Here is a 27193-nt window from a genome sequence, read left to right as displayed (position 1 = left end):
TAGCTCACTGATCGCTTTACCATCCGTATTTCTAGGAAGTGAGCCTATGAGACTGGAACTTGAGCTTTTCTCGCCACTGACAGCTGGAGACAAGAAAGTAGGTGCGTGCCCAAATAGTTGATGCATGCATCTCATCTATTAAAAACGGAACCCTAAAACTTAACTTCCACTTTAACTACTCAATCATTGTATTCTCTTACAGTGTCCTCAGGAAGGCAATAAGTTAAACTTACTGACATTCGGGGATTATTCTCTATATAAAAATTTCCAGTACACATCACTTACGATGTAAAACTTGGTAATCGGGAATGTTATTGTCGGGGCCAGTGACACGGTTCAGCAAGTATAGGTGCTTGCTGCCAAGCCTGAAGACCTCAGTAAAATCCCAGGAATCCACTTGATGGAAGTGGAGAACCAACTCTTAAAACTTGTTTTTTCACATCTTCGTGCACATGCCCATATGTGCAAACACATACACATACTCAAACAAATATATGGTTAAGAAAATATGCCTGGCCCAAGGGTGGCAGCCAGGGGCTGCCACAGCAACTAGACTCGAATGGAGAACAGAGCCAATGGTACAGGGAAGAGACAGCCTGCAGGGCTGTTGGTGGGCAATGTGAGGGACTAAGGAGCATCAGGGGACTCTGGACACTCTTCTGTTTACCCATCAAGCAAGAGAACATGTAGAGCAAGAAGCAGGCCCCAAGTCTGTGTGCCGTCTTTGCTACTTTACAGGGCTTGGCAGTCCTTACTTCTGTGGGTTCTGGTGTCCTTGTCTATAGAATGGAGCAGTAATGAGATCTTCCTATAGTGTGAGGATACACATGGCCCCCACAAGGTGCCAGGCACAATCGTGGCCACTGTCATTATTGACCAGCTCTACCTTTCACTTCATGGGGGTGTTGTCTACTCAATACCATGCAATAAGAGGCAGGGCAAAGTACATTTCGTGGAAAATCCTCTAATGCAGCATTTCTTAACCTGTGGGTCACCCGACTCTCCCCCCAACCCCCGAGCCCCACACGCTTTCACAGGGGTCACCTAAGACCATCAGAAAACACAGATATTTAAATAATTAAATAACAACTCATAACAGCGGCAAATTATGGTTATGAAGTACCAACAAAAATGGTTTTATGGCCGGGCATGAGCATCACATGAGGATCTGTATTAAAGGGGTGCAGCACCGGGAAGCTTGAGAACCACTGATCTTACACTAACTGTTCATCTTAAGGACAGAGAAGGCAGTGGTAAGTCCCAGAAGAGACACTGCTGACTTCCTCTCTCCCTAACATCTTAGAGTAAGTGCACCCTTTCCTCAAAAGTAGACCTCAGCGGAGAAAGATGCAGAAAGTTGACAGAGGCATGCTGCATATGGGGCCTGGGTGAGGGAGGATGCCATCTTAAGGGGAGCTGCTATTTTTGAAGAATCCTTGTCTCTATGACAGGTGGTGAAATCATCTTGAAGGCAAACAGAGGAGAAAGTTGCTAGAGGCCCAGACTTAAAACCTGGTAAAATCCACCCGCTACTCCCAAGCCTCAGGCTGCTGCTGTCTGTGTTGACCACGGTGTAGACACACCCACAGTACTGGAGAACCAGTAGCAGGCCCAGCAATGCCACTTGATGGGTGAATCACCCTCCTTCTCTGGACCCAGGTTTCCTCACCTAGAAAATGCCCTCAGGAAGAGATAGAATCGGACTGGGCATACCTGAGAAAGCATCTTTACCCTGCTGGCAGCTATGAATGTAGGAAATGTCTACCACCCAGACTATTTCAGAGTCCACCTCACCCTCCGGAACATGCTCCACTCTAGGAAAGCATTCACCCCATGCTACACAGATGCAACTGTGGCTGACACAGAGACAGAGATGGAGACATTTACATTTCTGCAACAGCTTCTCTCTGCCTAGTGCCACGACTACCCAAGGATGCAGATGGCAGAGGTGGGGAACATCAGGAGCTGTGGGGGCGATGGGGAGGCATAGAAGGGAAGAGGCGGGAGAAGGTTCCAGGGTACAACGGGAGAACACCTGTCAGAACTTCATCCTGTTATCAGGGATGCCTTCCAGTTATTTTTATCCCTATTTAGAATGTGCAAGATACACTACGCCCAGTTTCAACCAAGAACTGCATGTGGCAAACAGGCCCAAAATGAGAAGTTTAAAAGGTCCAGCAGTCACAGCCAAGGCTGCTCCTGTGGCCCTGTGAAGATGGCAGGAACACAACTGTCAGGGCAGCACCGGTGAGCAGCTGGTAGACGAAAGGACTGACCTCATTTACAGCCTCTCATCTCCTCTGCAGCCTCGGACCTGCTGCCAGCCCGCATCTCCTAGGTAACAAGTGTGTCACCGAGGCCACAGAGCCTCAGCTCAGGGAACACTGGAACTGCTCTAATGCTCTGGCACAGAGCTAGGTGGCAACATGGCCTGTCTCTGAGGGTACTCTCCTCATGTGGAACATCAGGGGCCCAGAAAGGACCCCTTAGAGAACTCACCCATCTTCAGATGGAAGCTGACCATAACTGACAGGCAGATTCCCATCCCTGTCCTTTAGCAGTGTCTTAGAGCACTGACTGTTTCCTTAGCTCTCTGTCCTACACAAACACACCTGCCAGCCACATTTGCTCTGCCGGAGTCCTTTCCTCACAGTGCAATAAAGTGGAGAATAAACCCTGAAGATAAACAGGAATCAGAGAGAAGGAAGCAGATATCCCAGCTCTTAGTTCAAGTCCACTCCCTGTCCCCACACAACTGAAACCTGGGAAGTGCGACTACAGCCAGGACAGAAAGTGAATCAGGATTCTAAAATTACTTTGTTTCATCTCGAAGCCCTTGAGGATTCCATGATCAAAGGAGGTGGTTCTGGTTGCTACTGTTACTACTTCCCTTACCTGCTATGGAATAACAGGCAGTGACCACCCACCATGCAAATCGGCTTTGTCTCCATCTCCCCTGCCCACCTCTTGGCTCCCAGCACTACTCACTTTTCTCCTGGCAGGCTGCCAATTTGAGCTGACACATAACAGCCACCTGGCCCCACTACACTGCTTAATTAATCCTTGTGCCCAGCTATTGGCAATGGCCTATGGCAGAGACATGGGTTCCATGAAGCTGAAGTGTGTACCTCTCTGTGCTTAAACACCAGTGGGGGATACACTGGCCCTCTAAATTACCCTGATGGCAGGGAGCTGGGAGTGAGGGTAGGGGCTTCTCTGGGTCAGAGAACTTATGTGGCAAATGGACACAGGACAATGCTCGGGAAAGAAAGCGCTAGTCTCAGAAGGCCAAGTTTGACATCTCGAATGCCAGGATCTGCTGGTAACAGCTGTGTCTGCCAGCAAGAAAAAGGGCTTCAGTGGGTAGGTCCACAGTATCTCTCTCTTAAAACCACACACATTAAGTACATAAAATGGGACATTCAAGTTATTTAAAGCAAGTCCATAGCTATCTTTACTAAGGTCGCTTCTCCTGTCCCCTAGCCATCAAATCCCTGATTTCTGAAGAGCTTTCTGCTTCCCTGGGCATCAGGAAGGAGCCTGAGACAATAGTTCCTTAAAGAATAAAGATGTACTGTCCCAGTTAACAAGACAGCAGCCCATTACTAGTTTGGAATACAGTAATAAGGAATATACTGATTCAGTGTGAAAATCACTTTTGTTGTTTCTGATTGATTTGGTTGAAGCCTATTGAATCAAACCTCAGACAAACACTGAGTATTTTCTCTCCTTGGGGTGTCTAGGAGGAAAAAAAGGGGCCAATGCATGGGAGGGAAAAGGAGAGCGTAGTGGAGTATGGGAAGGGACTACAGCACTCTAAGAACATCACATCATACGTCCTTACAGGCGTGGAAGATGGCTCAGTGGGTGGAGATACATGCTGCCAAGCATGCTCAGTCCTCACGGCCAACGTGTAGAAAAAGAGACAGTTCTGGCCTATCCTCTGACCTCCATCTAAGTGCCATGGCAGAAGCATGTAGCACCAAGCACAATGAAAAAATAGAGCATATTAATAATACTTTAAAAAACTAAATATACACATTAACATGGAGGAACAGGTAGTTAAGTATTCCGTCCGTCAATTTTCATTTGGGGAAAAAAAATCCTATTTTTATTCCTGTGATCTTAATTTTGAAGGCTTTTATTATTATCTAAATTAAACACCTTGGTATAATTATGTGCAGAATTACAGAGAAAATGATGTGAAGTGAGAGGGGAAGAAGGAAACTGACAAGGCTTCCTGACAGGTTTTAGGATCCCCAGCCCACAGTTGCCATGGTAGCGGAAAGTATGATCTAGGGAAAAAGGGAATGAGAACCACGTTTGACCCAAAGCAGGGAATTCTGGTCTAATTTCCAAAAGTGTCATCTGGGATTAATAGCTGCTTGCCAAAGTGGCTTACATTTAAACCTTAGTGAAAATAACAAATACTTGTAAGTGGGGTCTGCATCATTTCAGACACACTGTGGCCACAGTGAGACCAGCGCTAAGCACTACCCGGGAGAACGTGTTTCGCTGACTCATCTACAAAGACCAGAATCCCACCTATCAGCAAATATTTGTTCAAGGAATCAATTCTCCAGCTGCTAATGAGGCTAGATGGTCAATTAATAACCATATACTCGATCAAGCTCCTTGTCCCTTAAAAAGGCTAGAAGGAGTGGCTGCCTGGGCCACTGTCCCCCATTCTAGCTCTCTGTGGATCTTCTCTATTATGAACAGTTTTTTTTTTTTAATCTTTGTGTGTGTGTACATGTGACTCTATGTGTGTGCATGTGTGTGTGCGTGTGTGTAAATGTGCATGTGACTCTGTGTGTGTGTGTGTGTGTGTGTGTTCCTGTGCACGTGAGTGACCAGAGGCCAGAAGAAGGGCTCACAGTCTTTCAAGCCAGCATTGTAGGCTGTGGTGAGGCACTTGATGTAGGTGCTAGGACCCTAAGTTCCAGTCATTCATTCATAAGAACAGCAAACACTCTTAACCACTGAGCCATCTCTTAACCCCAACGGTCTTGATTAATAATAACTAATAGGTTGACTGAAAGATTTTTCATCTTCTTATCTTTTACCTGACAAATGTTGGATCTGTAGGCCACATGTAGTCTAACCATAACTCAGGGGACTCTGGCCAGCTTGAGAATGGTGAGGGTGGCTCTGGCAGGCCTTGTCCTTCTCTCCAGTCCCCTCTGCCTTGCTAAAAACTGTTAGATGGCATTCCAAGAGCTAGGCATCAAGGTCTTCCCCACATTTGCTGACTTCCTGCTCCATGGGATGACTGCCAAGGTCCAGCTGCCAAAGCATTGCAGTTCAGCAAGCGAAAGCCCACTTTGACTACCTTAATTAACATGGCCAATTAAAATTAAACACCTCATCCTAACATGGGGTACCCTTGTACCTTTATAAACCAAGTGCCATGGTTTCCTATGTGCCATGTCTGTCTCTTCCCTAACCAGAGGCAGCTCTTTGTCCTGTATTCCTCAGGGCAAATACCCTTCCCCATCTCCCTTGCTCCCTTTCTCCCCTCCCCTTTTCTCCCTCTTCCCCTATCTCCTGTCTTTATCTCTTATTCCTGCCCTCTGCCTCTGTGAAGCAAATAAATCTCCTTTGTGCTGAGAGATCGAGCTGAGAACTTGGTCTTGGGGGTTCTGAGATGAGACCTTTTCAATAACAACGGCTACGGAGCTGTCAAGATGAAACATCTAATATGTACTCCACAAAACAGATTAAACACAGACAACACGTCGTAACCTTGCACTAGCATACAGAATGAACATCTGTGTGGTTTTTCCCACAAGTGTCCTACACGTACAGACAAATACACAGCTAACAGTACTTCAAACCCAGGGTCTCAAGGCCAAGTACATGCAAAATATACAACTTGGCTTCTACTAGCACATGGAATGCAAGGGATCTACCTTCACCTCCCCCATTCCAGTTTCTACTGTAGCTCATTTCCTTGAAGGTAACTCACATGGGTCACCTGGGTCCATCGAATACAGATATTCACATTGTAATTCAGAACAGTAGCAAAATTACAGTTATGAAGTAGCAAGGGAAATAATGACATGGGTGGGGGTCACCACAGTGCTGTATTAAAGGGTCGCAGCATCTGGAAATCGAGAACCACTGCTTTATTGGGTTTATTGTTCTGTAACATACCCAGAAGAATGTTCATTCTGTGGAATCTTAAAACTAGAAAAAAATTCTTTGTATATATTAATTATATGAAGTAATGACTTTCACTGTGCCCTTTTCATATATTCATATAATATGTTTTGATCATATAATGATCTTCTTAATGAGCTGGTTTCTATTCTCATGTTGGGCCTTAATAGCACTGACTTCTTTGAAAGCTTACCCCGGGTACCACTCAAAGTCCCCAAGCTCAGTTACTCCCCGTACTGAATTGGTCTCTAAAGAACACACCTCTACTCACTGAAAGCATGAAGTCAACCTAAATCACACAACTAGAGGGCAGCCTGGAGAAAGATGGTGGAACTTTTACCTATGGCTCTTTGTGTTTTTCCTTTGAGGTGGGGGCGTCAGAGTCCTCCCTGGCCTCAAAGGTAAAGAGATGACTTGCCTCTGCCTCTCAAATGCAGGGATTAAAGGCTGTGCATTTCTCTTTTTCTTTTAAGGATATAAAAAAAAACCCCACAAACACAGGTGTCTCTGTGCCTGTGGATATGTCTGTGCATGTGTCTGTGTATATGCATGTATATATGTCTGTGCATGTGTCTTCCTGTGAATGTGTCTGTGTCTGTGCATGCGAGTGCCCGAAGAGCCCAGAAGATGTCAGCACCTTTGGAGCTGGACTTGCAGGTGGCAGTGAGCCACTGCACATTAGTAGTGCGTTCTGACCTCAGGTTGTCTGAAAGAATGCAGCAAATGCTCTCAGCCACTAGGCCATTTCTCTAGCTCCTCTCTTATGACTCCTAAAGACTATGAGCCAATACTTCTCCTGGACATATGAATGGTTCTTACTTTAGGAAAAACAGTGGCTGGGGATAAAAAGTGGCCAATTGATCTGCACTGTCTCAAAGCATGGTTTTCCAGTTTCAACCTGACGAACAGGACAGGGAAACCTACCGAGTCAGGAATGTCTGACAATTTTTGAACGGGGTTACAGCAACTCCACACAGGCTAGAGTCATCAGAGAGGAGGGAGATTCAATTGAAAAAAAGGCCTTCATGAGATTAAGCTGCAGGCAAGCCTCTAGGGCCATTTTCTTAGTTAGCAATAGATGGGGGGAGGGCCCAGTCCACTGTGGGTGGGGCCATCTCTAGGCTGAAGGTCCTGGGTTCCTTAAGAAAGCAGGCTGAGCAAACCGAGAGGGGTAGCCAGTAAGCAGCACCTCTTTGTGGCTCTAGGTTCCTGCCCTGCCTGAGTTCTGTCCTGACTTCCTTTGATGAACCATGACATTGAGGCATAAGCCAAATAAACCCTTTGCACCCCAAGTTGCTTTGGTCCTGGTGTTTCAGTGCAGCTCTGGAGACACTCAGACTCTCAGTGTCTGGGGCTGGAGGGGACAGCTCAGTGGTTCAGGGTGCTCTCTGCTCTATGAGAGGACCAAAGTTCCTATGTCAGCACCCACATGGGGGGTGGCTCACAAAGGCCCCCAGAGAGCTGAACACCATGTCCCAGCAACTGTGGGTGTGTGTACTCATGCTTCCTCCCTCATGTTAAAAAAAATCTTAAAAAAAAAGAATCCCAGGTTTCAGATATGGTTCTCACAGAAGCACTATGCAGTACAGGGTGCCTGAGGTTCAGCTTTGTACTTAGAAACACACATATCTTAAAGCACTTCTTGAAGACTCTCTTCCTTAGCTGACATACCAAGACGGAGAGACAGCATGGCTTTGGCCACTGCATTCCCTCCCAATGAGCCTCCAGAGCCTCCCTGGTAGGAGTCCTTCCTAGCCCTCACCACTGGAAACAGCCCTGGCTTCCTCACAGCAGGTTTGTACCGGACTCTTCCAGTCACTTTAGTTTATAGACTATTTATGCTTTGTGCTTGCACAAGGATTGAAACACACGATGCCCTTGTAAGGCAGAAGTATTTGATTCTTCTCCTCTCATAGCTGCTACTTATGACACTTTGAGCTGCTTGGGGGGAAGGTAGCCAGGAGGGGGGCAGGACAGTCTTAGGAATGGCAGCTACCATCCATCTACACTGACGCAGGGTGCAGGTGACTCCTCACACCACAGCCATAGTCCACAGCCCCCACTGTTTTCTCACTGAGCAGGGAGGAAGGGAGGCGGAGCCCCAGAGGCTAACCTGGAAAGTTCTGAGGTGAGGGCGGCATTGTCAGTGAACGAACACACTTATAACCAACAGCATCTTCTTTTCCACCTCCAAGGAGATGGAGAGCCACAAGCTGGGAAACAGCAGCCTGAGCAGATGTAACTATTTTAACAGAAGGGAAAATGACAAAAACCAAGCCTGAAGAGGAACCTGGGCAGGAGGAGGTAGCGATTTCATAAGGGGCAATGGCTGAAAGTGGAGGAGCGGAGAAGTAAGAGATGTGAGCCAGAGATGCTGACGGAAAGTCATGTGATTCAGATGAGGACTTTCACAGCTCAGTTGACCTCTTTCTGACCCTTCCAGAGGGCTGCCTTCTAGCAAGAGCCATGGCCAGAGCACACACTTCTCATCTCAGCCCCTTCTGTCACACTCTACAGACGCATGCTGGAAATCCCCGAAACCCCCAACCCCAGCATGCAACCTAGAGTCTGGAACTATCCTTACCGGGAGGTGATTAAGAGGCACGTCCACCTGGCCCAGGAAGTCGTCCCGTGTCTGTGAAGAAGAGAGCAAAGAGTTAATGTTGCCATCAGTACCCGGAGTGCCAGAAGTTCTGTGACACTGTCTCACTGCACAGAGAAGAGCACAGTCCAGAACCTGGTACGAGAGCAGCACAGAGGGGGCGGGACGAAGGCAGGTCGCCAAGATGAGGCCCCAAGCTGTCACCAACAGACCTGAAGTACAGCTCCAACATCTGGCCTTTAAGTGACTGACATTCTGTGTCTACCCCCCAAAAGAAGGGCAAGGAATCCTTTTGTAGGGCTGGGAGCATGTGGCCAGTCAGGGAAGAGGGACGTATAAGGCCATTTAGGATTTGGGGGCAGAGTTGGACACAGCTTTAAAAGAAGGCAGGACATAAATGTTTGGAACATTTCAACACGTACTTATCCTGCTATAAACTCAAGAGCTTCCCGAGAGCTCAGAGTCTGAAGAAGCATGGCTTAATTACTAATACATCTTATAAACTGCGGGTTGTAAAAAGGGAAAAAAAAAGTTATTCCCCCCCCCCACCCCCATGCAGTAAGTACGCCACTAGGAATTTATGTCAGGGGAGGAAGTCTGTAATTTTGGATATGCTGCATTCCTTGCTCTCTCATCCTACCACACAGCACACTTCTTCATGTCTTAAGTGTGGCATTGGTTATGGGACTCACTGGTCCGATCTCAGAGCTTTGAGAGTCACCCGGGGAGTCAGGGCTCAGGTCAGGCTCCAGACAAGTGTGCCCAGCAGTCATGCTCACACACGTTCTGTGGTTAGAGCACGTGTAGCTTGGCCTCTGGTGTTCAGAGGACCACAAATCAGTGGGCACACATAAAAGCAAAACTGCCTCCCTCCTAGTGCACAGTTGTTTCTACCTCATGAAAACACGTGAACACTAGAAAATTCTTTGCATAGGGTCATCCCCCCCAGCTATCTGAAAAACCAAAACCAACAAACAAAAACCCACCCCCAAAACCCAAAGCAAAACAAATTAAAGCAAAACTAAAAACAAAACAAGGTGACACCCTTCTCTGCACTGGGATGGATGACTAAGAAAAAGAAATATTCCAGTTTACAGATACCACTTTATCTTCTCCCATTTAGTGCAATGGCAGGTAAATACGAACAAGGTTTATGGACATAATTTATTCCAAGCTTGGGCATTTCCTTCTAGATAGATTAAAAATGTGATTAACTGGAGAGCCAGCTTGCCTCCTCCTCATGATGCATGAAAAATAATCGTGAGTCACGTCGGTGTTTGCAGATCTGTGTATGCATGCATGCTCTGCATTTGTGCGCATGCGTTTGTGCACCATGGGAAGGGGAGGCCCGAGGTGTCTAGTTCTTTGAGATGGGGGCTCTCATTATAGTGGAGCTCACCAGGCACGCTAGGCTGGCTGGTCAGAAAGTCCTATAGACCCGCCTGTCCCTGCTTACCCAGTGCTGGGATTAGAAGCACATGCACCACCATGCCCAGATCTATACATGGGCTTTGGGGCTTGAACTCAGGTCCTCATTCACACATGATAAACGTGCTTTTGATTGAGCCATCTCCCCAGCTACAAATGCTTTTGAGGAATTTCGGGAGTTTTTGGTTCTTGCATTTTCTTAGCTACATTCCAACATGGGATCCTCGTCCAGCAAAAGGCTGGAAGGGAGGTGCCGACAGACTCTGCATGTGCCAAATGCTAAAAGCCAAGTAGCCGGTCCTGACAGTCCTGATGGCAGCACACACTACAACGATGTGTGTCCAACACGGGCTGTGTTGGGCTTAGGTTGCAAGCTGCAGAAGCAGGCGCTTGCACCCAAGTGCGGTATGACCAGCCTGAGGATTGAGTTCCTGCCTGGGCAGGTGGTCCCCCGCCCCCACCTACACTCTGTGCATCCGGGCAAGTGATGGAGAACAAAGCAAGTGCACACCAACTCTGGGCTTCCCTGATGCTGCATCCCAGTTGTGGGGACTCTCATGGTAATATGGTTTGGAGTGACTGTGGGGTTTCTGTTAAAGTGCTTCCTTGGCACCTATGTTACCTCATTATCAATTTGTTTACTGAATTCTCCAAGGCTTGCCAGGCTGGGAAATCTGCTCACACGAGGTCAGGTTCCTTCCGGCATGGCAACAATGTTTCTCAAACATTCAAAGATAAAGAAGCTTCATCAAGGAAGCTTAGAGCTCATTAAACAGTACTCATTAAACAATGATAAACTCAATTCAGGACCACCTTTCCTCATCCATCCATTCTTTCATTCGTTCGATCGCTCACTCACTATGCTTATTCCCTGCCTCCTTTGCTTTCTTGAGCCAGGGTCTTATTTATATACTCTAGGCTAGCCTCCATCTTGAGATCTTCCTGTCCCACCTCCTATACCACTTTGCCCTTTTAAGTACATACACTGTGACCCTTTAAAACAAGTGTGCACTATATTTATGTTATATACATATGTAGGTATGCTGTTGTGGGTTTTGGATGTCACAGGGTCAGACCAGGATCATAGCCACAGCTTCAGCACAAGCTCCCTGCATTTCGAAAGCTCCTGCTGTACAGCTGCCCACAGCATGTGCTGCTACAAACCCCTATGCCTCAACCCACACCCATGAGCCTGTTAAATCTCTGTTCACATCCGCACTGCTCAAGCCTCTCCTGTACCTCCACCATAGCCCACACTGCATGAGCCCCACTGTTCCTGCAGTCCAGGAACCTGTTCCGGGCCTGCATAGTAGCCTACACTGCACAAGTCCTACTATACCACTGGCAAGAGTGCACTATAGAAGCCTCCCTGAGTTTCAAACTCTACTGCCCCTCCACCCAGAGCTTCTCTACACAAGGTTTCCTTCACCTCTGCTCAGACCCCACACTGCATGAGATCCACTGTACCCACAACCACGGCACACTGCACTAGACTACACTGCTCCTCCACTAAACCTATGCTGTATGATCGTTCTTATTTCTTCCCATACCCCATGTTGCAAGAAACCCCTTCACTTCTGCCTCTATCCCATAACCCCACATTTCAGCACCTGGGGCCTCTGGTTTTTAGGTGATACGCTTAAAAATGTTAATAGAATAATTGCCATATGGCATTCCACTAAAATCAAAGAAAAAAGTGCCTCTGTGAAATCTCTGAATCCTGGGCTCTTATTCAAATTCACTTCATATTTGTGAGAACACACACACAAATACACACACACACACACACACACACACACACTGGGGTGGGATGGGAGCACACACTGTGCAGAGACATGCACACACACACTCACACAGGGAGATCTAAATGGCTCTCACACTGCTGGCTTTCGTACCACTTAGCTTTGGTTGGTAGGGTTGAAATCTGTCACCCACTGAGACAGAGTAAGAGGTGCGTCCTGGAGACACTGGTGCTTACTTGTGACAACAAAGCAGGCCTCCATGTCAACAAAGTCTCAGAGCAAACTCCCAGGATCCGAATGGGCTCTAGTGAAAGCAATCTGGGAGGGGACATGGCTACCCCACACCAAGTCTCTCGCCATCAGGAAGAACATCTATTTTAAGGAATGCTTTTCTTGAAAATACAAACAGAAGGCGTGGAGAGGTAGATGAAGCAAGGAACAACTGTGCCGGCTGACTAGAGCAGCCCTGCCATTGCAGTCTGGATACGGTCCAGGGACATAACTAGGCCAGTATGCACTGGGCCTTCATGGGCTCAGATGAGGTCCCAGCTGCTCTGAGTTCTCAGCTATGGGACCAGGGAAATGCTATTCCTAATGCCCTCTATGCTCCCGTGGCTGGAGATGACTAGCAAGCACTCACTTGCCCTTTCTTCAGATACTGAGTTCATTCCAGGGGCAGGGGCAGCAGAGGGACACCAGAACAATCCTCACAACACAAGCAACTGATATTCAGAATTTAGTATTTGGTCAACTGGGAGGGGTGTGAATGCTGTGTGGAGTCTGGGGACCAAACCCCTTATGGAACAGTTCTTCTAAGCTCAAAACATCTCCTGATCTCTCTCAGACAGAGGGCACATCACATCATTGCAAGGTAGACAAGCCACATGTCCAGTGCTGCTCTGTGTACAGACTCAAGAACCTGCAGCTTCTTTGTAACACAGTGGTCCTTAATCTTCCTAATGCCATGACCCTTAAGTACAGTTCCTCATGGTGTGGTGACCCCCAACCATAACATTATTTTCCTTGCTACTTCATAACTGTAACTTTTTCTATGGTTAATGTAAATCCTTTTATTATGGTCTTAAGTGACCCCTGTCAAAGGGTCGGACAACCTAAAGCGGCCATGACCCTTAAGAAGCAGTGCTGTAACTGGCTGCAAGGCCTGTTGTGGAATCCTGAGAATACTTTGTTCTGCCACAGTCAAGGCCAGAACGACTGTAGAGGAGACATGTCTTTGAGCATTTGCTGGACTGCTGTCCCTGGACTAGTGCTGCCCAGAGTGGGAGGGGTTTGCCTACATCACTTAACAGCACACTTCCCTCCCCCAAGACATTCCTGTAAGAAAACCTTATCCAGATTATGTCTCACTAGGACTCTCCTCTGTGGGGTTTCTAGGTTGTATCAAGTTGACTATCAGATCTGTTTGGCAGAGTCTCAAAGGCTTGCTTATGTGAGAGGCAGTGAGGGCGTTACACAGAAGATGACAATCAAAGGCAGCACGCTGGGAAGGTAGGCTGGTGTTGAGAGCAGCTGAGGAAAGCTTAAGTCCACCAGGAATGGAAGGCTTGACACACACTGCCTTGGGCTGCAGCAGGTGGAGGCAGTTGATTAAGTGTAGAGCCTGGTCCCCACTCATGAGTCATCCTGTAAGACTGATGCTCTAGCCTCACTCTGGCATACACAGTACAGAAGACAAGAGGCAGAAATCCATACCATAGAAATGTATGGCAGCATCTCTTTCCCCACTGCCCAGATGGTTATCCAGGAAATCGAGACTTGATGGTCTTTACAACCCTGTCCCTGTCCGTGAAGACGAGTCTTTTATCAGGCAAGGCCAAGGACCACTCACTATACTCCATCACAACTGTTAATAACCATAATGCATTACTGTGCATCTTGTCAGAGGAGGGGCACCCTGTCTCCTTCTGGAGGAAGGTCTGGCTTCAGTTATCTGGAGCATCTGCTTCACAACTATCTAGTGGCATGTGGTTCCTGGGGTGGGATGGGGAAGACACTTCCTATAATGCTCTTTTCCCCCTTAAGAAACAGTTCAGAAAAGCTTGAGGCACTAGTGTCAGGTCCCCACTTACATCCTTGCCTCAGAACCTCTGTGTAAGGCAAGGTTAGATTGTTGCTTTACAATCCTAACAACAAAACAACCAAAACCAAAATCAAACAACAACAACAACAACAACAACAACAAAACAAAAAAAAACTGCAAAAAAAACAAACCAAACCAACCAACCAAACAAACAAAACAAACAAACAAACCAACCTTCAAAGAACACAGCCTGCAGAAACCAAGGCAGAAATTCTCATAAGCTCTCCCTGTTACAAAGTCTGATGCTGACCTTTACGGCTCAAGGATAACGTGTTGCTGGGTTCATCCACACAGTGACTGCCTCATTACGAACTGAGAGTTTTGTCTGTGTTCATTTTAGGAGGATTTTCTCAGGGTACCAATCTTACTTCTCTTGGGAAGTTTTAAAGGATAATTTATTTTGTAGCCCATTTAAATACTGGATGTGTAAAGGGGGAAAAGGAGAACTCTTGGTCTGGTCTCTTTACTTCAGTACCAAAGAATAGAGTAACTGCGGGGGAACTACTGTCAAACAGTGACCGTAAACAGCGTGGGGTCAGGAAGCAGTATGCGTTAGGGGGACATGAACAAAGTGTGTGACAGGTTCCGTATCATTTAATATTTTCCTTCATTACCATGCTTCATGCTAAAAGCCCATCCTCACGGGGCAAAGCATGAGATGCCAACAGTCCGTCTTATTTTCTGGCTGGCCAATAGTTTGGATGTATGGAGAACTGAGAACCAGAAATCACGTATGACATGGTATCGTGACGGAGTACAGGGTGTTCATTCACCCTTGGACACTTCATGACTACAGGCACTAACTTAGAATCATGGAGGTTTATGCAAGGACACTAATTCACTTTTCCTCAGGGCTCCACGAAGCAAGCTTTGTAATATGAGCTTTGGCATCCTAGGTAGATCCTTCTAGGTCTCTTTTCTCCACTGGTCAGGTTTTGGCTGCAATCGCATCTCTGGCCAGTGGACTCCATCAGTTTGCAGGGCAGAGAGTCCAGCTGAGCTCCAGGGAGAGCCTCAAGACTGTACGGAATGTAAGCTCCCATGTAGTTCACTCACAGGGGCCAGCACTGTCCTAAGAAGGGTGAGGAGCCATCTGTGGGCTACAGAATAGGAGGGCAGCAGCCGGAACATGAACCCAGTTAGCTGGACACTCACAGTTCACTGTCTTGAGGACATACTACTGTCTTCAGGTAGCCCCTTCCTCAGGAAACCCCCTTCTCAGGAAACCCGCTCCTCAGGCAACCCCTTTCTCAGGAAAGCCCCTCCTCAGGAAGCCCCTTCTTCAGGTAATGCCCCTCCTCAGGAAACCCCCTCCTCAGGTAACCCCCTCCTCAGGAAACCGCTTCCTCAGGAAATCCCCTCTTTAGGAAACCCTAGTTGGCCAAGCTGCATCACCTACTCTGCAACCTCTTAAAGGTACAGCACCAGGGCTGTGAATTCCAAGCGAACACAACCTGAAGCATATTTGCTATGAGTACATTCCTGTGTCAGTCCTTCTCCCCTGACTTACACGATCATATACGTATGGGATCAAGAGAATATGAAGCTTGAAAAGAAGAACGAACTAAAGTCATTTTAAATTATTTTTCTTACCCCCCCACTCCATTCGACAGCAGAATTCTTTGAACTGGAACATGCATATCCAGGGGACAGAAACAAATTTCCCAGGGCACCTGGCTAAGGACACAACTAAACCATCTAGCTGCTCCCGCAGGTCAGGTTCCCTATGACCAAAGTACTTGAGGACAGCGTCTGCTTTCTGGAGCCTCATTTCTTGAACTTTCTGAAGAAGGATCTCTTCTTATGCCTGCTTCCTACCATTGTCCATTCCACCAATGAATGGCAAAAATGCAGGGCCAACTGGGAAATATATGGTTCTTGGGAGGGAAATGAAGCTGAGAAGCAAAGAAAATACCTCATTTTTGGAGGCGACAACCTCACAGGACAATAATAATTTTGCATCCGCCTGATTTTTCCCTGTATTTTCTTTAAAAGATGAAGTCAGAAATCTTCTGCCAGAAAATAAGCTTGACATGGTCAATTAGTTTAACAAATAAAGAATGGCTTTGCTAATTCAATTTGTGGTAGATATTTTCATCAAACTAAACAGTGTCTGCAATCATGGGACTAAACTATCTGATGTACCAGATACTTTCTGAAATAGGTTTGAAATATGCAAGCATCGCTCAACATAGTTAAATAACTTTTGCAACTACTGGACTAAATTACTTGACTACTGATAAATTACAGATGTCAACTTTAAGATGGGCAAGAAGTGAGCTTTCAAATTCTTTATGAGGCCCACTAAGCAGAAACACTGGTTAAAAGCACAAAATCCATCATCAAGTCAGGCCATTAATGAGGTAATTAAAAAGTTTCCCTCAAAACTTGGTGAAGATTTAGAACTTCCTCATAGGTCAGAAAAGAAACAGGGAAAAGAGAGGTTTTCCCTCTTCACACAGCGTTAGTGAAAGGACTTTGGAGAAGAATTTCCGAGGCTTTGGGGGAAAATTAATTCATTTGGTATGTATCTTGAGAGGAAACCACTTTAACTAAGGACTTCCAAGGATCTAGAGACAGTTTGGGGCTGTAGTAGATGTCACTTCAGGCACAAAGTAAAGGCCGCATAGTGATCTCTATACCCTCCTGGGGCCTGTGGCCATCTTGCAGTCTTTCCCAAACAGCACTATATCTACAGGATGCCAGGTGTTCCATTGTGGTCACTGTGATAGCCTAAGCCCATAGCACATGCCCCAGGTTAGACATCAGCTCTCTGACAGACAGAAGCTGAGGCTAGCTCCTCATTCGGCTTTCAATTTTCTGGGGCCAGAGTTGCCAAGCACCTGGGAACCTGCAGTAGCGAGAGGTTTACAAATTGATCGTGAACTGAATCTTAACAGTACAAAGCAGCAGCTCTCAGGGGTCCAGACAGGGGTGGGGGGTGTCTACATATCAGATATCCCGCATGTCAGATACTTACATTACAGTAGCAGAATTACAGTTATGAAGCAGCAATGAAATAATTTATGGCTACGGTTCGCCACAACATGAGAGTATATTAAAGGGTTACAGCATTAGGAGGGTTGAGAAACACTGGTAGAAAGGTTTCATTTCCCCTCCTATTCCCTTCCAGCGTCTGTTATTCTCCCAAACAAGAAATAGGTGGATCCATTTCTACATGTGGCTATAAATAACTAAGGGCAGGAATGTGGAGGAGACAAGGGAGGGGTGTGATTTTTTGGTTGCCTATTTGGAGGCCTAACCCTCTGGCCCAATAGGGTTGAGGTATTTATAGGCATACGACTCACAGGTGCACAGACAAAGCCCAGGGATTTTGCTTGTTGTGGCCAAGGGATATCTGCCTGGTCAAGGAACCAAAGTGACAAATCCTGTTTTAAAATAGACTCAGAGGATGTGATCCTTAAGAGAGAACTCCAGTCATTAAACCAACACACATTTAGGAGTCATGTCTCCAGCTGCCTCTCTGGAGTAGCTGCCTGCCCTATTAATTCTTACCGTGCTGGGGAGCTCACTTCCTATGGGGTACAGAGGTTGGGCTTCAGACATCAAAGCCCTATATCAAAGCCTGAGACCAGATTTATAAGCAAAGGCAAGGTTCCTAGTTGCTAACCAAAGGTCCTTGTCATCTATAAAGCAAGGATAAAAATGGCCGTACTGTGCACAGTACTTGCTATTAAATGGGACTAAACAAATGCTATTCTAATAGGGACTTCTATAGGTGACAGCATTAGCATTCTGGCTGAGTGTCTTCTGTGTGTAGGAATAGGGTGGTGACTGGCTTGTGTTTTGTAGATGTTTGTAAGCATCTCCTTCTACTAGAGGCCATACCAGCTCATCATTGGTCAATCAAAAGTCTCCGGACACTGTTAATTGTTCATTCAGTAGATGGGGGCATTGTACAATCCCATCTTCTTCTCACTCTGGACGGAGTCCATTTGATTCCATATGAAACTCCTGGTGGTCACTATGATTGCATCTTTCTGTGACCTCTAGCCCTTCCTCGGAGCACCAGGAAAGAAGGAAGAGGAATAAGAATTTCCATCACTGGAAGGTGGCAGGGCTCACACTTGAATGCTGTAACTCCAGAGTCATTTGTTTTTTAGTCTGTACCATGAAACAGACAGACTTACCTGCTAATTTGAAGAATGGCATATCTTTGTTTTCCAAATAATTTTCCTCCATCCTCAAGATTACTTAAACAAATCAAAGCTCCCAGGGTAAAACAAAGGGTGAGGCAGATTACTCATATAGTTGCAAGGAATCCATAAAGACTGATATCAAAGTCGAGCTCCCTGCCTCACTGTGGTGTTTAAAATTAAGAGCTAAAGTAGGGAGCCATACCTGTGCCAAGCTCTAGTCAGAAGCACATAGTATCATTGTCATCAAGTCAGGAAGGACCAAGAACAAAGGCAAGGGGAGTGGGGCATGCTTGAAGTAAAAAGGCTCAAAGGGAAAGGACATCCCTATCAGAAGGTTTCAATGATCAAGCCACTGAAGACAACTAGAATGAATGTGCTAAGCACTAAAATTGCTATGTCCCAAAATACAGGACAAACCTGTAGAGAAAAAGATCAACTACTCCCATATATACATACATACATACATACATACATACATACATACATACATACATATATATATATTTTAAGAATCGTGATTGACTGCCAGACAAACATTGTGATTGTAGTAAGTGAATGTGCAGCCAGGAATGCCCATCAGGATGAGGTCACCAAAGCCTACAACAGGGGTATCCAATGATGACACAATCACCTACTTAAACTTTGCAACCTGCTTTTGCTCAGCCCTGAACCTCACCTCTGTTGCATTGAATGTCTTGTATTGATGGCTCAAAGCAAAAAAAAAAAAAAAAAAAAACAAAACAAAACAAAACAAAACAAAACAAAACAAAACAAAACAAAACAAAAAAAACCACTCCCCATTAGAAATACAAAGTCCAGGCACACAGGCACCAGTAATGGGTACAGAAAAAGATCTCTTAAAGTAACGATTCTCAACTACTCTAATGCTGGGACCCTTTAATACAGTTCCTCATGTTGTGGTGACCTCCAACCACAAAATTATTTTTGATGCTACTTCGTAACTGTAATTTTGCTGCTGTTATGAATCCCAATGTAAGTGTCTGTGTTTTCTGATGATCTTAGGTTATTTCTGTGAAAGGGTCATTCAACCAACCCCAAAAGATTGGCACCCACAGGTTGAGAACTACTGTCTTACAGGCTTAGGGTGTGCCTAGAGCTTGGGGTGCTGGTCCCAGCTGAGGACTCAACTAGTTGGGTCATCATTAGCTCTGGGCCTTCTCGTGACCATGTTTCTCATCTAGAAAAAAATGGGACTAAAGACCCCTTGTACATCTGTGTACAGAAAGCTCATGCAAGTTCACACCGAATGCTATGAAGTGATGTAGTGAATGTTTTAAACTAACTGTTGAGAAATGGGATGAGCAACGAGTTCCTGCCAGGGCTGGCCAACTGGAAAGCACATAGCTATTTTCAGCAACCCTGTGGGTGAGTTCGTCTGCTCTCCTATCAAAGGCCTCCTCGTGTACTGCGAAGAGTTCAGCATGTTCAGTTTGAGAAACCCTATTCTATTCCATGGGGTGGGGGTGGGGGGGAACAATAAAATTGTTTTTTAAAATTACGGAACAAGGTGCTGTAAAGTTAATTATCCCTTAAAAAGTAAATAAATGAAGTGATGCCATGCAGGGAAAGGACCGAGATGAAAGATTACAGAACTGGGTCTAAATTAGAGACGGGGAGCCTGGATACCCAAAACCTACATCGATATAACACATGGATGGCAGCCACCTGAAATCCCAGGACTGAGCCAGCAGACGGCAGGTCCCCTAAGCTGGCTAACCAGACTAGCTGACAGGTGACTTCTGGATTCAAGAGACTCTTCCTCAATAAACAGAGCAATGAAGGAAAGAACCGGAGGTCAACTTTGCCTACATGCATGTGTGCACCCTCATGTGTGCCCCTAACACAGGCGAACCCACAAACTCATGCACTCTCTGCTCATACACTTGCAAATAAACAAATGGGAGGAGGCTACTAACGGCATATGCGTGAGTGAGAACATTCTAGAAAATGCAAAGTGTATCAGTTTCCCATGTCACATAAGACTTCCCTTCAATAAAACTTCAATTCCACAGTGGGTGGGGGTGTGGCTATGCTGTGAGCATTTGTTTCTTCTGGAAAGAATTCTTAACGGACACTAGCAAATGTCACCATTTTCTAAGGGCAGTTATTGGGACACATAGCCGACCATACACCACGTAAGCACATGTTAAGACTAAACTATAAATATGAGCCTTGTTTTGAGTTTCATCTTGAGAAAAACTGAAAACAGTTAACCTTTGACTTAAAATGGTATAAAAAGCAGAAAGCCCTGTCTGCATCCTCTGTTTCCCCAAAGTGCTGGGATAGGAGATAGTTGCTTATTTACAAAATACTCATCTTTGCTTCTGGCTTGTATCTCTAAGCCTTTTCTCCATGTGTGGCTAAGTTGAGTCTACCCATCTATAGAAAAGAAATGAGGGTCTTTCAAAGCTGTAGGGGTGAGGGTGGGGGTTAACTTTAGAGTCAAGTTGCCAAGTGGAAGCTAACCTCCACCCCCTACACATCTGGTATGTATTATATACCATGGAGTGTGCTGTGAAAAGTCATGTGGAAGAAGGCACTGATGTGCATTAAGTGTGTCATGCAATTATATGCAAACAATCAGCATCTCACTGTGGGAAGAATCCTCTTTTCCACTTAAAACAGATTTATATTTATGAGTATGGGTGTCTTGCCTGTAGAAATATCTCTATACCACATGCATACCTGGTGCCCATGAAGGCCGGAGGAGAGGACGGACCCTGTAGATTTTAGTTACAGTGTGACCTGCCTGTGGATGCTGGGAACTGAACCTGGGTGCTCTGGAAGATGATCCAGTTCTCTTTACTGCGGGGCCATCTCTCTAACCTCTTCTTTTTTTCCATTTGGAAGTCAATGTAAGTAAGGGACTGGGGAAAGGCTCAATCACTAAGCACTTGTTGTGTGAGCATGAGGAACTGAGTTCGGGTCCCCAGCACCCATAATGCAAACAGGCACATGAAAGTATCACAGTAAAGAATTTAATGAAATAGAAATGCTAATACCATGATTGTAAATGCCAAGCAAAGTCAAACTGTGTTCAAATACAGGTGCCTTTAACCTTTCTCTCTCTGTCTCTCTCTCTCACACACATGCATGTACACATGCATGCACACACAGTCACAGACACAGCTGTGTGTATTCATTACATGCAGACACTCGGGTAACTTGATTGAAGGTAACATTTAGAGGGTACCAGTCATCCTTGTGATAGCCAAGGACTCCTCCGTCATGTTACGGAGTGTCCAAATGCTATCAGCAATAGTCCGCAACACAACCATTTATTTATTTATTTTCCCTGGAAGAGATTTGCCATTCTGCAATTTGAGATGCCAAGGGGATGAAAATGCAGAGAGTCACTGTCATATAAAATGTAATTTAGGACCTTGGTCTATATCCGAGGTGAAATGGTGTCCCATGAAATGTTTAATTTGCCATCATGTGTTACAGGGAAGGGGTCGAACAGAACAATGCTCGATTACTTAGGGTAGCGTGCTAAAAAAAAACAAAGCCATTAAACTCACCCAATCCACAAACATGCCTTATTTAAGGAAACATGGGAGTGAGAAAAGTAAATTACAATCTACAATGCCACGTTATAAACTTTTAAAATGCTCTGTTTTAATTAATCACTCCCAATAACTTTGAGGGCGATGCTATTAGCAATATCAGGCATGCATTACTCAAGTATCAGTATGTAGCCCAACATACAATGAGTGGAGACAATTATGTAGATCCAGGACTCAACCTCAAGTTCATCTTGTCTTTCTTTACTTCTCTGCAGACTTATAGATGATCAAGGTCCCAGAAGAAGTTGAATGACAAGCATAAAATCAGAGTGTCCAACATTGTAGCACATAGCTTTTTTTATTTCTTTGCTTTTTTAATTTTTTTGAGACAGGGTTTTCTCTGTGTATCTCTGGATGTCCTGGATCTTGCTCTGAAGACCACACTGTCCTCAAACTCACAGAGATCTATCTGCCTCTGCCTCCCAAATGTTGGGATTAAAGGCATGTTCCCCACCAACTGGCGACACATATTTTAACAGGTTGCTGCTGGCATAGACATCCTTGAGCTTGCTCACATTCTGTCATTAATGTGATTCTAACCATGTCTGTTAACATGGGATCATCACCCTTTAGTTCCCTCCCTTCAAGAGTATGAACTGGTGTTTCACTGGAGAAAGGGACAACTGGAGAGCAAGGTCATCATCAGAGCCACAGCAAGCTTCATGGAGCTCTTGGGGTAGTAACCAAAGCAAATACACTTTCAGAGGGAGCTCTTAGGAACAATGGGGAAAAAGTCACAGTATTGGAAGGGAAGTGGTTGAGAAGCCGCCTGAATCTGGTGTGCCCCTACTCCCTTCATAAAGCTACTGCAGAGAGAGCAGGCTTCAGCAGGGCTCAGACATTCACTGAAGGGGCTATCTGCTGGCTTCCAGGATTCCCCCCCCCCTCTCTCTGTGTGTGTGTGTGTGTGTGTGTGTGTGTGTGTTGGTGTTGCAAGAAACAGAGTTTACGCATCTCCATCTCTCTGGGTGCTTGTACCAGCCTGTATTACCTTTGGTGCAATTGGGATACTTTGGCTTTTCTTCTGTAAAACCACAGCATAATTGTGAACACTGGGAAGCTAGGTAATGAATGGCCCCGCAAAGATTCAGGTCCTAATGTAAACATTAACCTAACAAGGAAGACAGTGTTTGCAGGTGTGATTGAGTTAAGAATGCTATTCTGGGCACAGCACAATGGTACACAGAGTTAGGGCACTTGCTGTAAAGATACCTCATCATGCTTATGCAAACATTAAAACAAAACCCCAGAAATTTCTTGTCCTATCAGTAGATTCCTTCTCAAAAATACTTCCCCATTTTTCTTTTTAAGTTTATGTGCCCCAAGCACTCAGTTATAGCTGTAGGTGCTTCTATACCTATTAATGTATAATCTGTTCAACTGTCTTTCTTTGACACTTGTAGATAAGCCAGAAACATAATACTATATTGCCCTCAATAAGTTAATGAACTCACTTTAAATCGCACCCACTGATATGACATGACCCATAGATACTGTCAACACTGAAGCATTACAATTTCATTTGATTATTTGAAGCTCATAGCAGTTTTATCATAACTATGAAAACATGGAAACAACCAAGATGGCCTCCAGCAGGTAATGGCTATGTCAACTGAGGTAGATCCAGAAAGAACAGGACATTATTCTGCCATGGTGGGTAACTTTGACTGTCAACCAGGTTGGATGAAGGATAGCAGTGGTTGTCAACCTTCCTAGTGCTGTGACCCTTTAACTCAGCTCCTCATGCTGTAGTAACTACAAGCCAGGAAGTTATTTTTGTTTCTATTTATAACTGTAATTTTGCTACAGGTCAAGAGCCACTGGTCTAATAGGTTATCCTGTCTGTGATGGTATTTCCACAAATGAGCAGATCAAGAGGGCTCTCTGATCAATGAATCAATCCCCTGGAAATCTGTAATACTAATAGCATTAGGAAGTTGTGAGAAGTACTCAACAAGTAAATCCCCAGGGATGTGTCCTTGAGGACTTTTAAATTGTGGCCCTGGCAACTTCATGAATGCCACTTCCTGTCTAAGAAGAAAGGAACTATTGCCACCATACATTGCTGGTGCCCTTGGGATGTTCTGCCTAAGAATATGAGACCAGACAGCCAGGGACTGAACTATTTGAAACCACCAGGCGAAATAAAGTCTCTCTCTTTGTTGTGAGTTCTGTCAGGTAGCTGGTTACCGAAATAAAGAGTAAATAATTTATCTGGTCTACCTCTAAGATCTTACAATGACTGATTTCTTTTTGTCCCATCACACAGGTTGACAACACTCCTAACAACTGTGAACTTGTATGATAACGGGTCCTTGTGTTAATTCGGCTTCCTCAGTTGTCACACATGTACCATACCAGGGGAGACAAAGAATGCGTGTGGAGGTAGAATGTACAGGTAAGGTTTCTCTACCTTTGTTCCATTCAGAGAACCCTAATAATATTGTTACCTCTCAATTCTATCTTAAAAAAATGCACTTGTCATCCAAATGTGTTTGTGGGGACTGTTGTTATAACAGCTTAATTTTATGTCTACACACTGGAGACTATTAATTAAATCAGAACATAAGGTCAGGGGAGGTGGCTCATTGGCTGAAGGGCTCGTTGTACAAGCAGCATGCCTGAAGCAAGCTGGCTAGTTAGTTGAGCAGTAACATCAAGCTATGCTTCAATGAATAAGAAAGGAAGAAAGAGGAAGACTTTCAACTCAAACTTGGGCCTCCATAGGATAACAAATGTACTTGCACCTGACCCAACACGCACACCCACACATTTTTAAGAACTCACATGCACATGCCAGGAATAGAGACATGAAAGAAAAAAATATAAAATGCAAAGATCATTTCAACTACTTGCACCTATCACCTCAAAACATAAAAGGAAAACAATACGAAAACTAACCAGACAAGACGTACATCCCAAAAATCCAAACAACAACAGAACACAGTAGGGTCTGGGGTATCCGCCAAATGTGAAATGCTGAGATTAGCCCAGAAAAGCAAGTCCCTGTGGTGCAGAAACCGTATCTCCGCAGCTGCTAGCTGCTGAAACAGCATTGGTGCCTGCTCATTTCGGAACCGCTACACTTTTATTTAGCTACTTCCTCAGAATGCCTAAGCTGTACGAACAGCTGCTTGGTTTAAAAAAAAAAAAAAAAAAAAAAAGAGTAGATTTGGAGGCTTTGAGTGGAAACATTTCCTTCCCATCCCAGAGGCGACTTTCTCCAGAACAACATGAAGACTTAGTTAGAAAATTAGTAAGCAGCAAACAGACACAAGCCATGGAGGGATATGGAGACCTCTCCATTTATCTTGGCCATCTAAAAGGAGCAGGGATATGTTGCCAGAAGGTGGTGGAAAGGGGAATCCTCTCAGTTTATTTTAGGAACAAAGGAAGCAGAGATCGCAGAGCACATTTCCGAGATATTGACTCACTCCGTGTCCCCTGTGCACATGTGAGAAGTTCCCTACCTGCCTGTAAAGGGCAGAGCAAAATGGGGGTTGTGATGCTGAAGACAGACGGCGTATGAAAAATTTCCTGACATTAAAATTTCCTCACTCAGAAACCAGGACATGCCAGAAAACAAGCGTTAAATATATGAGCAAGGCATTTTGCAAAGGCTAGGGTATAGGAATCATCATTAAATGTGATCAAGCACATGGTTGGTCTACTTTCAGAGTAGGAACTGTGCTGTCACCAGGCCAAGTGGCGAAAATGACTGCACCTTTTAACAACAGGGACAATGAAGGCTGCCCACTCGGGGTCATCTCCTTACTGTCAAAAGGGGAACTTCATTACTATCTAAAAGACATGTATCTTTACAGTACAAACAAAACAAACAAGCTAGAGTGTATATTAATTACACTGGCACTGAACTGGCCAGGAGGAAGAATCATTTCTAATACTATCTTCAGGGAATAATTGTACTAAACAGTACGATCCTCCAGTTAGAAAAGGATGCAGAGATTTGGGAGGCTGGGCAGATGGATCTGTGGATAAAGTGTTGGCTCCACAAATATTAGGAGCTGGGTTTGGATTCCCAGTGGTCCAGCCATACATATAAGCAGCATCATACATATGTAACACCAGGGCTGGGCTGCTGGTACACACGAAGACACGCAGATAGATCCCCAGGGTTCAAAGACTACCCAGCCTAGGTACAATGGTAAGCTTCAGGTTCAATGGAGAGACCTTGGCACAAAAGCACATGGTAGGGCTGGAGAGATGGTTCAGTGGTTAAAAGCACTGACCGCTTCCAGAGGTCTGAGTTCAATTCCCAGCAACACATGGTGGCTCACAACATCTGTAATGGGATCCAATGCTCTTTCTGGTGTGTCTGAAGACAGCAACAGTGTACTCACATATGTAAAATAAATAATTTTTTTAAGTACATGGTAGATCAGGATAGAGAAAGTCATTTGACATTGCCTTTGGCTGCCTTGAACACACTCATATGCACATATAGCCACCTGCACAAGTGCACTCACATGCATGTATCTCTCTCTCTCTCTCTCTCTCTCTCTCTCTCTCACACACACACACACACACACACACAGAGCTACCATTATTTTGAAAATGAAGAAAAACAAACCCATTTACTATAGAGGCAAGGTAGTCATCAATCAAATTTGGCCTATTAACAATTTTTTTTCTTGCATTGTTGCATGTTTCTCTGAACTATTAAGCTCAACTCTTGGTCCCTAAGCAATTTTATATCATCAATGAAAACCCAGGAAATGATTTTGGAGAAAAATATTACTTAAAGCTTATCCTATATCAAAGGCTCTTTGAGCTCTTAGTAAGCCAAAGTCGTAAAGAGAAGCAAAAAACTACACAGTGACAATTTGTTTATGTGTGTGTGTGTGCGTGTGTTCACAGGCCAGGTGTTTTCCTGTACTTCCTCCACTATCCATAGTTCCTATTCTTTAATCTTTATTAATAAAATAACTTGCAAATAAAAGAAACATCACACACCAAAGTTAACCAGACCAAAAGTCTACACATCTCATTGAGCTTTTATACAGTTATAGGTAAAAATACAAGCAGAGGCAGAGTAGAGAAGTGTGCCTTGTGTGTGTGTGGCCCAGTGTGCTCAAGATGGAAAGTGGACAACCAGCAGGTAAGGATGTAGTTAAAACACAAAACAAAACAACAACCACCCCCCACAAAAAACAAACCCTCCCCACAACTTCAGACAGAGGAAACCCAGAGTTCTGTTAATAGAGCTTGAGAAAAAATAAAACCCAAAGGGTCAAAGGTTGTACACCATTCATCCAAACATGGGCCCACCCTCAGGGGGAGGGATGTCTTCAGACATCTGAACATCAAAGTGAAGTGGAAGCCACAGGACAGTGTTGACAACAGGAGACTAAGGACTTCACTCAGGGTCGGGTTTGCTCATCTGAGGCGGA

General features: G+C 45.1%; 1 protein-coding gene across 11 annotated transcripts in view; it reads right to left on the bottom strand.

Moving 5' to 3' along the window:
• The window catches only part of NEDD4L (NEDD4 like E3 ubiquitin protein ligase), a 302617-nt gene that overhangs the window by 61597 nt on the left and 213827 nt on the right, over nt 1-27193 (bottom strand). For all 11 annotated transcript variants that reach the window (XM_080920294.1, XM_080920285.1, XM_080920286.1 and 8 more), the window contains one exon: nt 8747-8797. In XM_080920294.1, the coding sequence (XP_080776420.1) occupies nt 8747-8797 (51 nt within the window). The remainder of the gene's footprint in view (nt 1-8746; nt 8798-27193) is intronic.

Source organism: Micromys minutus, assembly GCF_963924665.1.
Source record: "Micromys minutus genome assembly, chromosome: 8".
NCBI lineage: Eukaryota > Metazoa > Chordata > Mammalia > Rodentia > Muridae > Micromys > Micromys minutus.
Note: the sequence above shows the minus strand (reverse complement) of the source record. Positions and strands in the feature narration are given on the sequence as shown.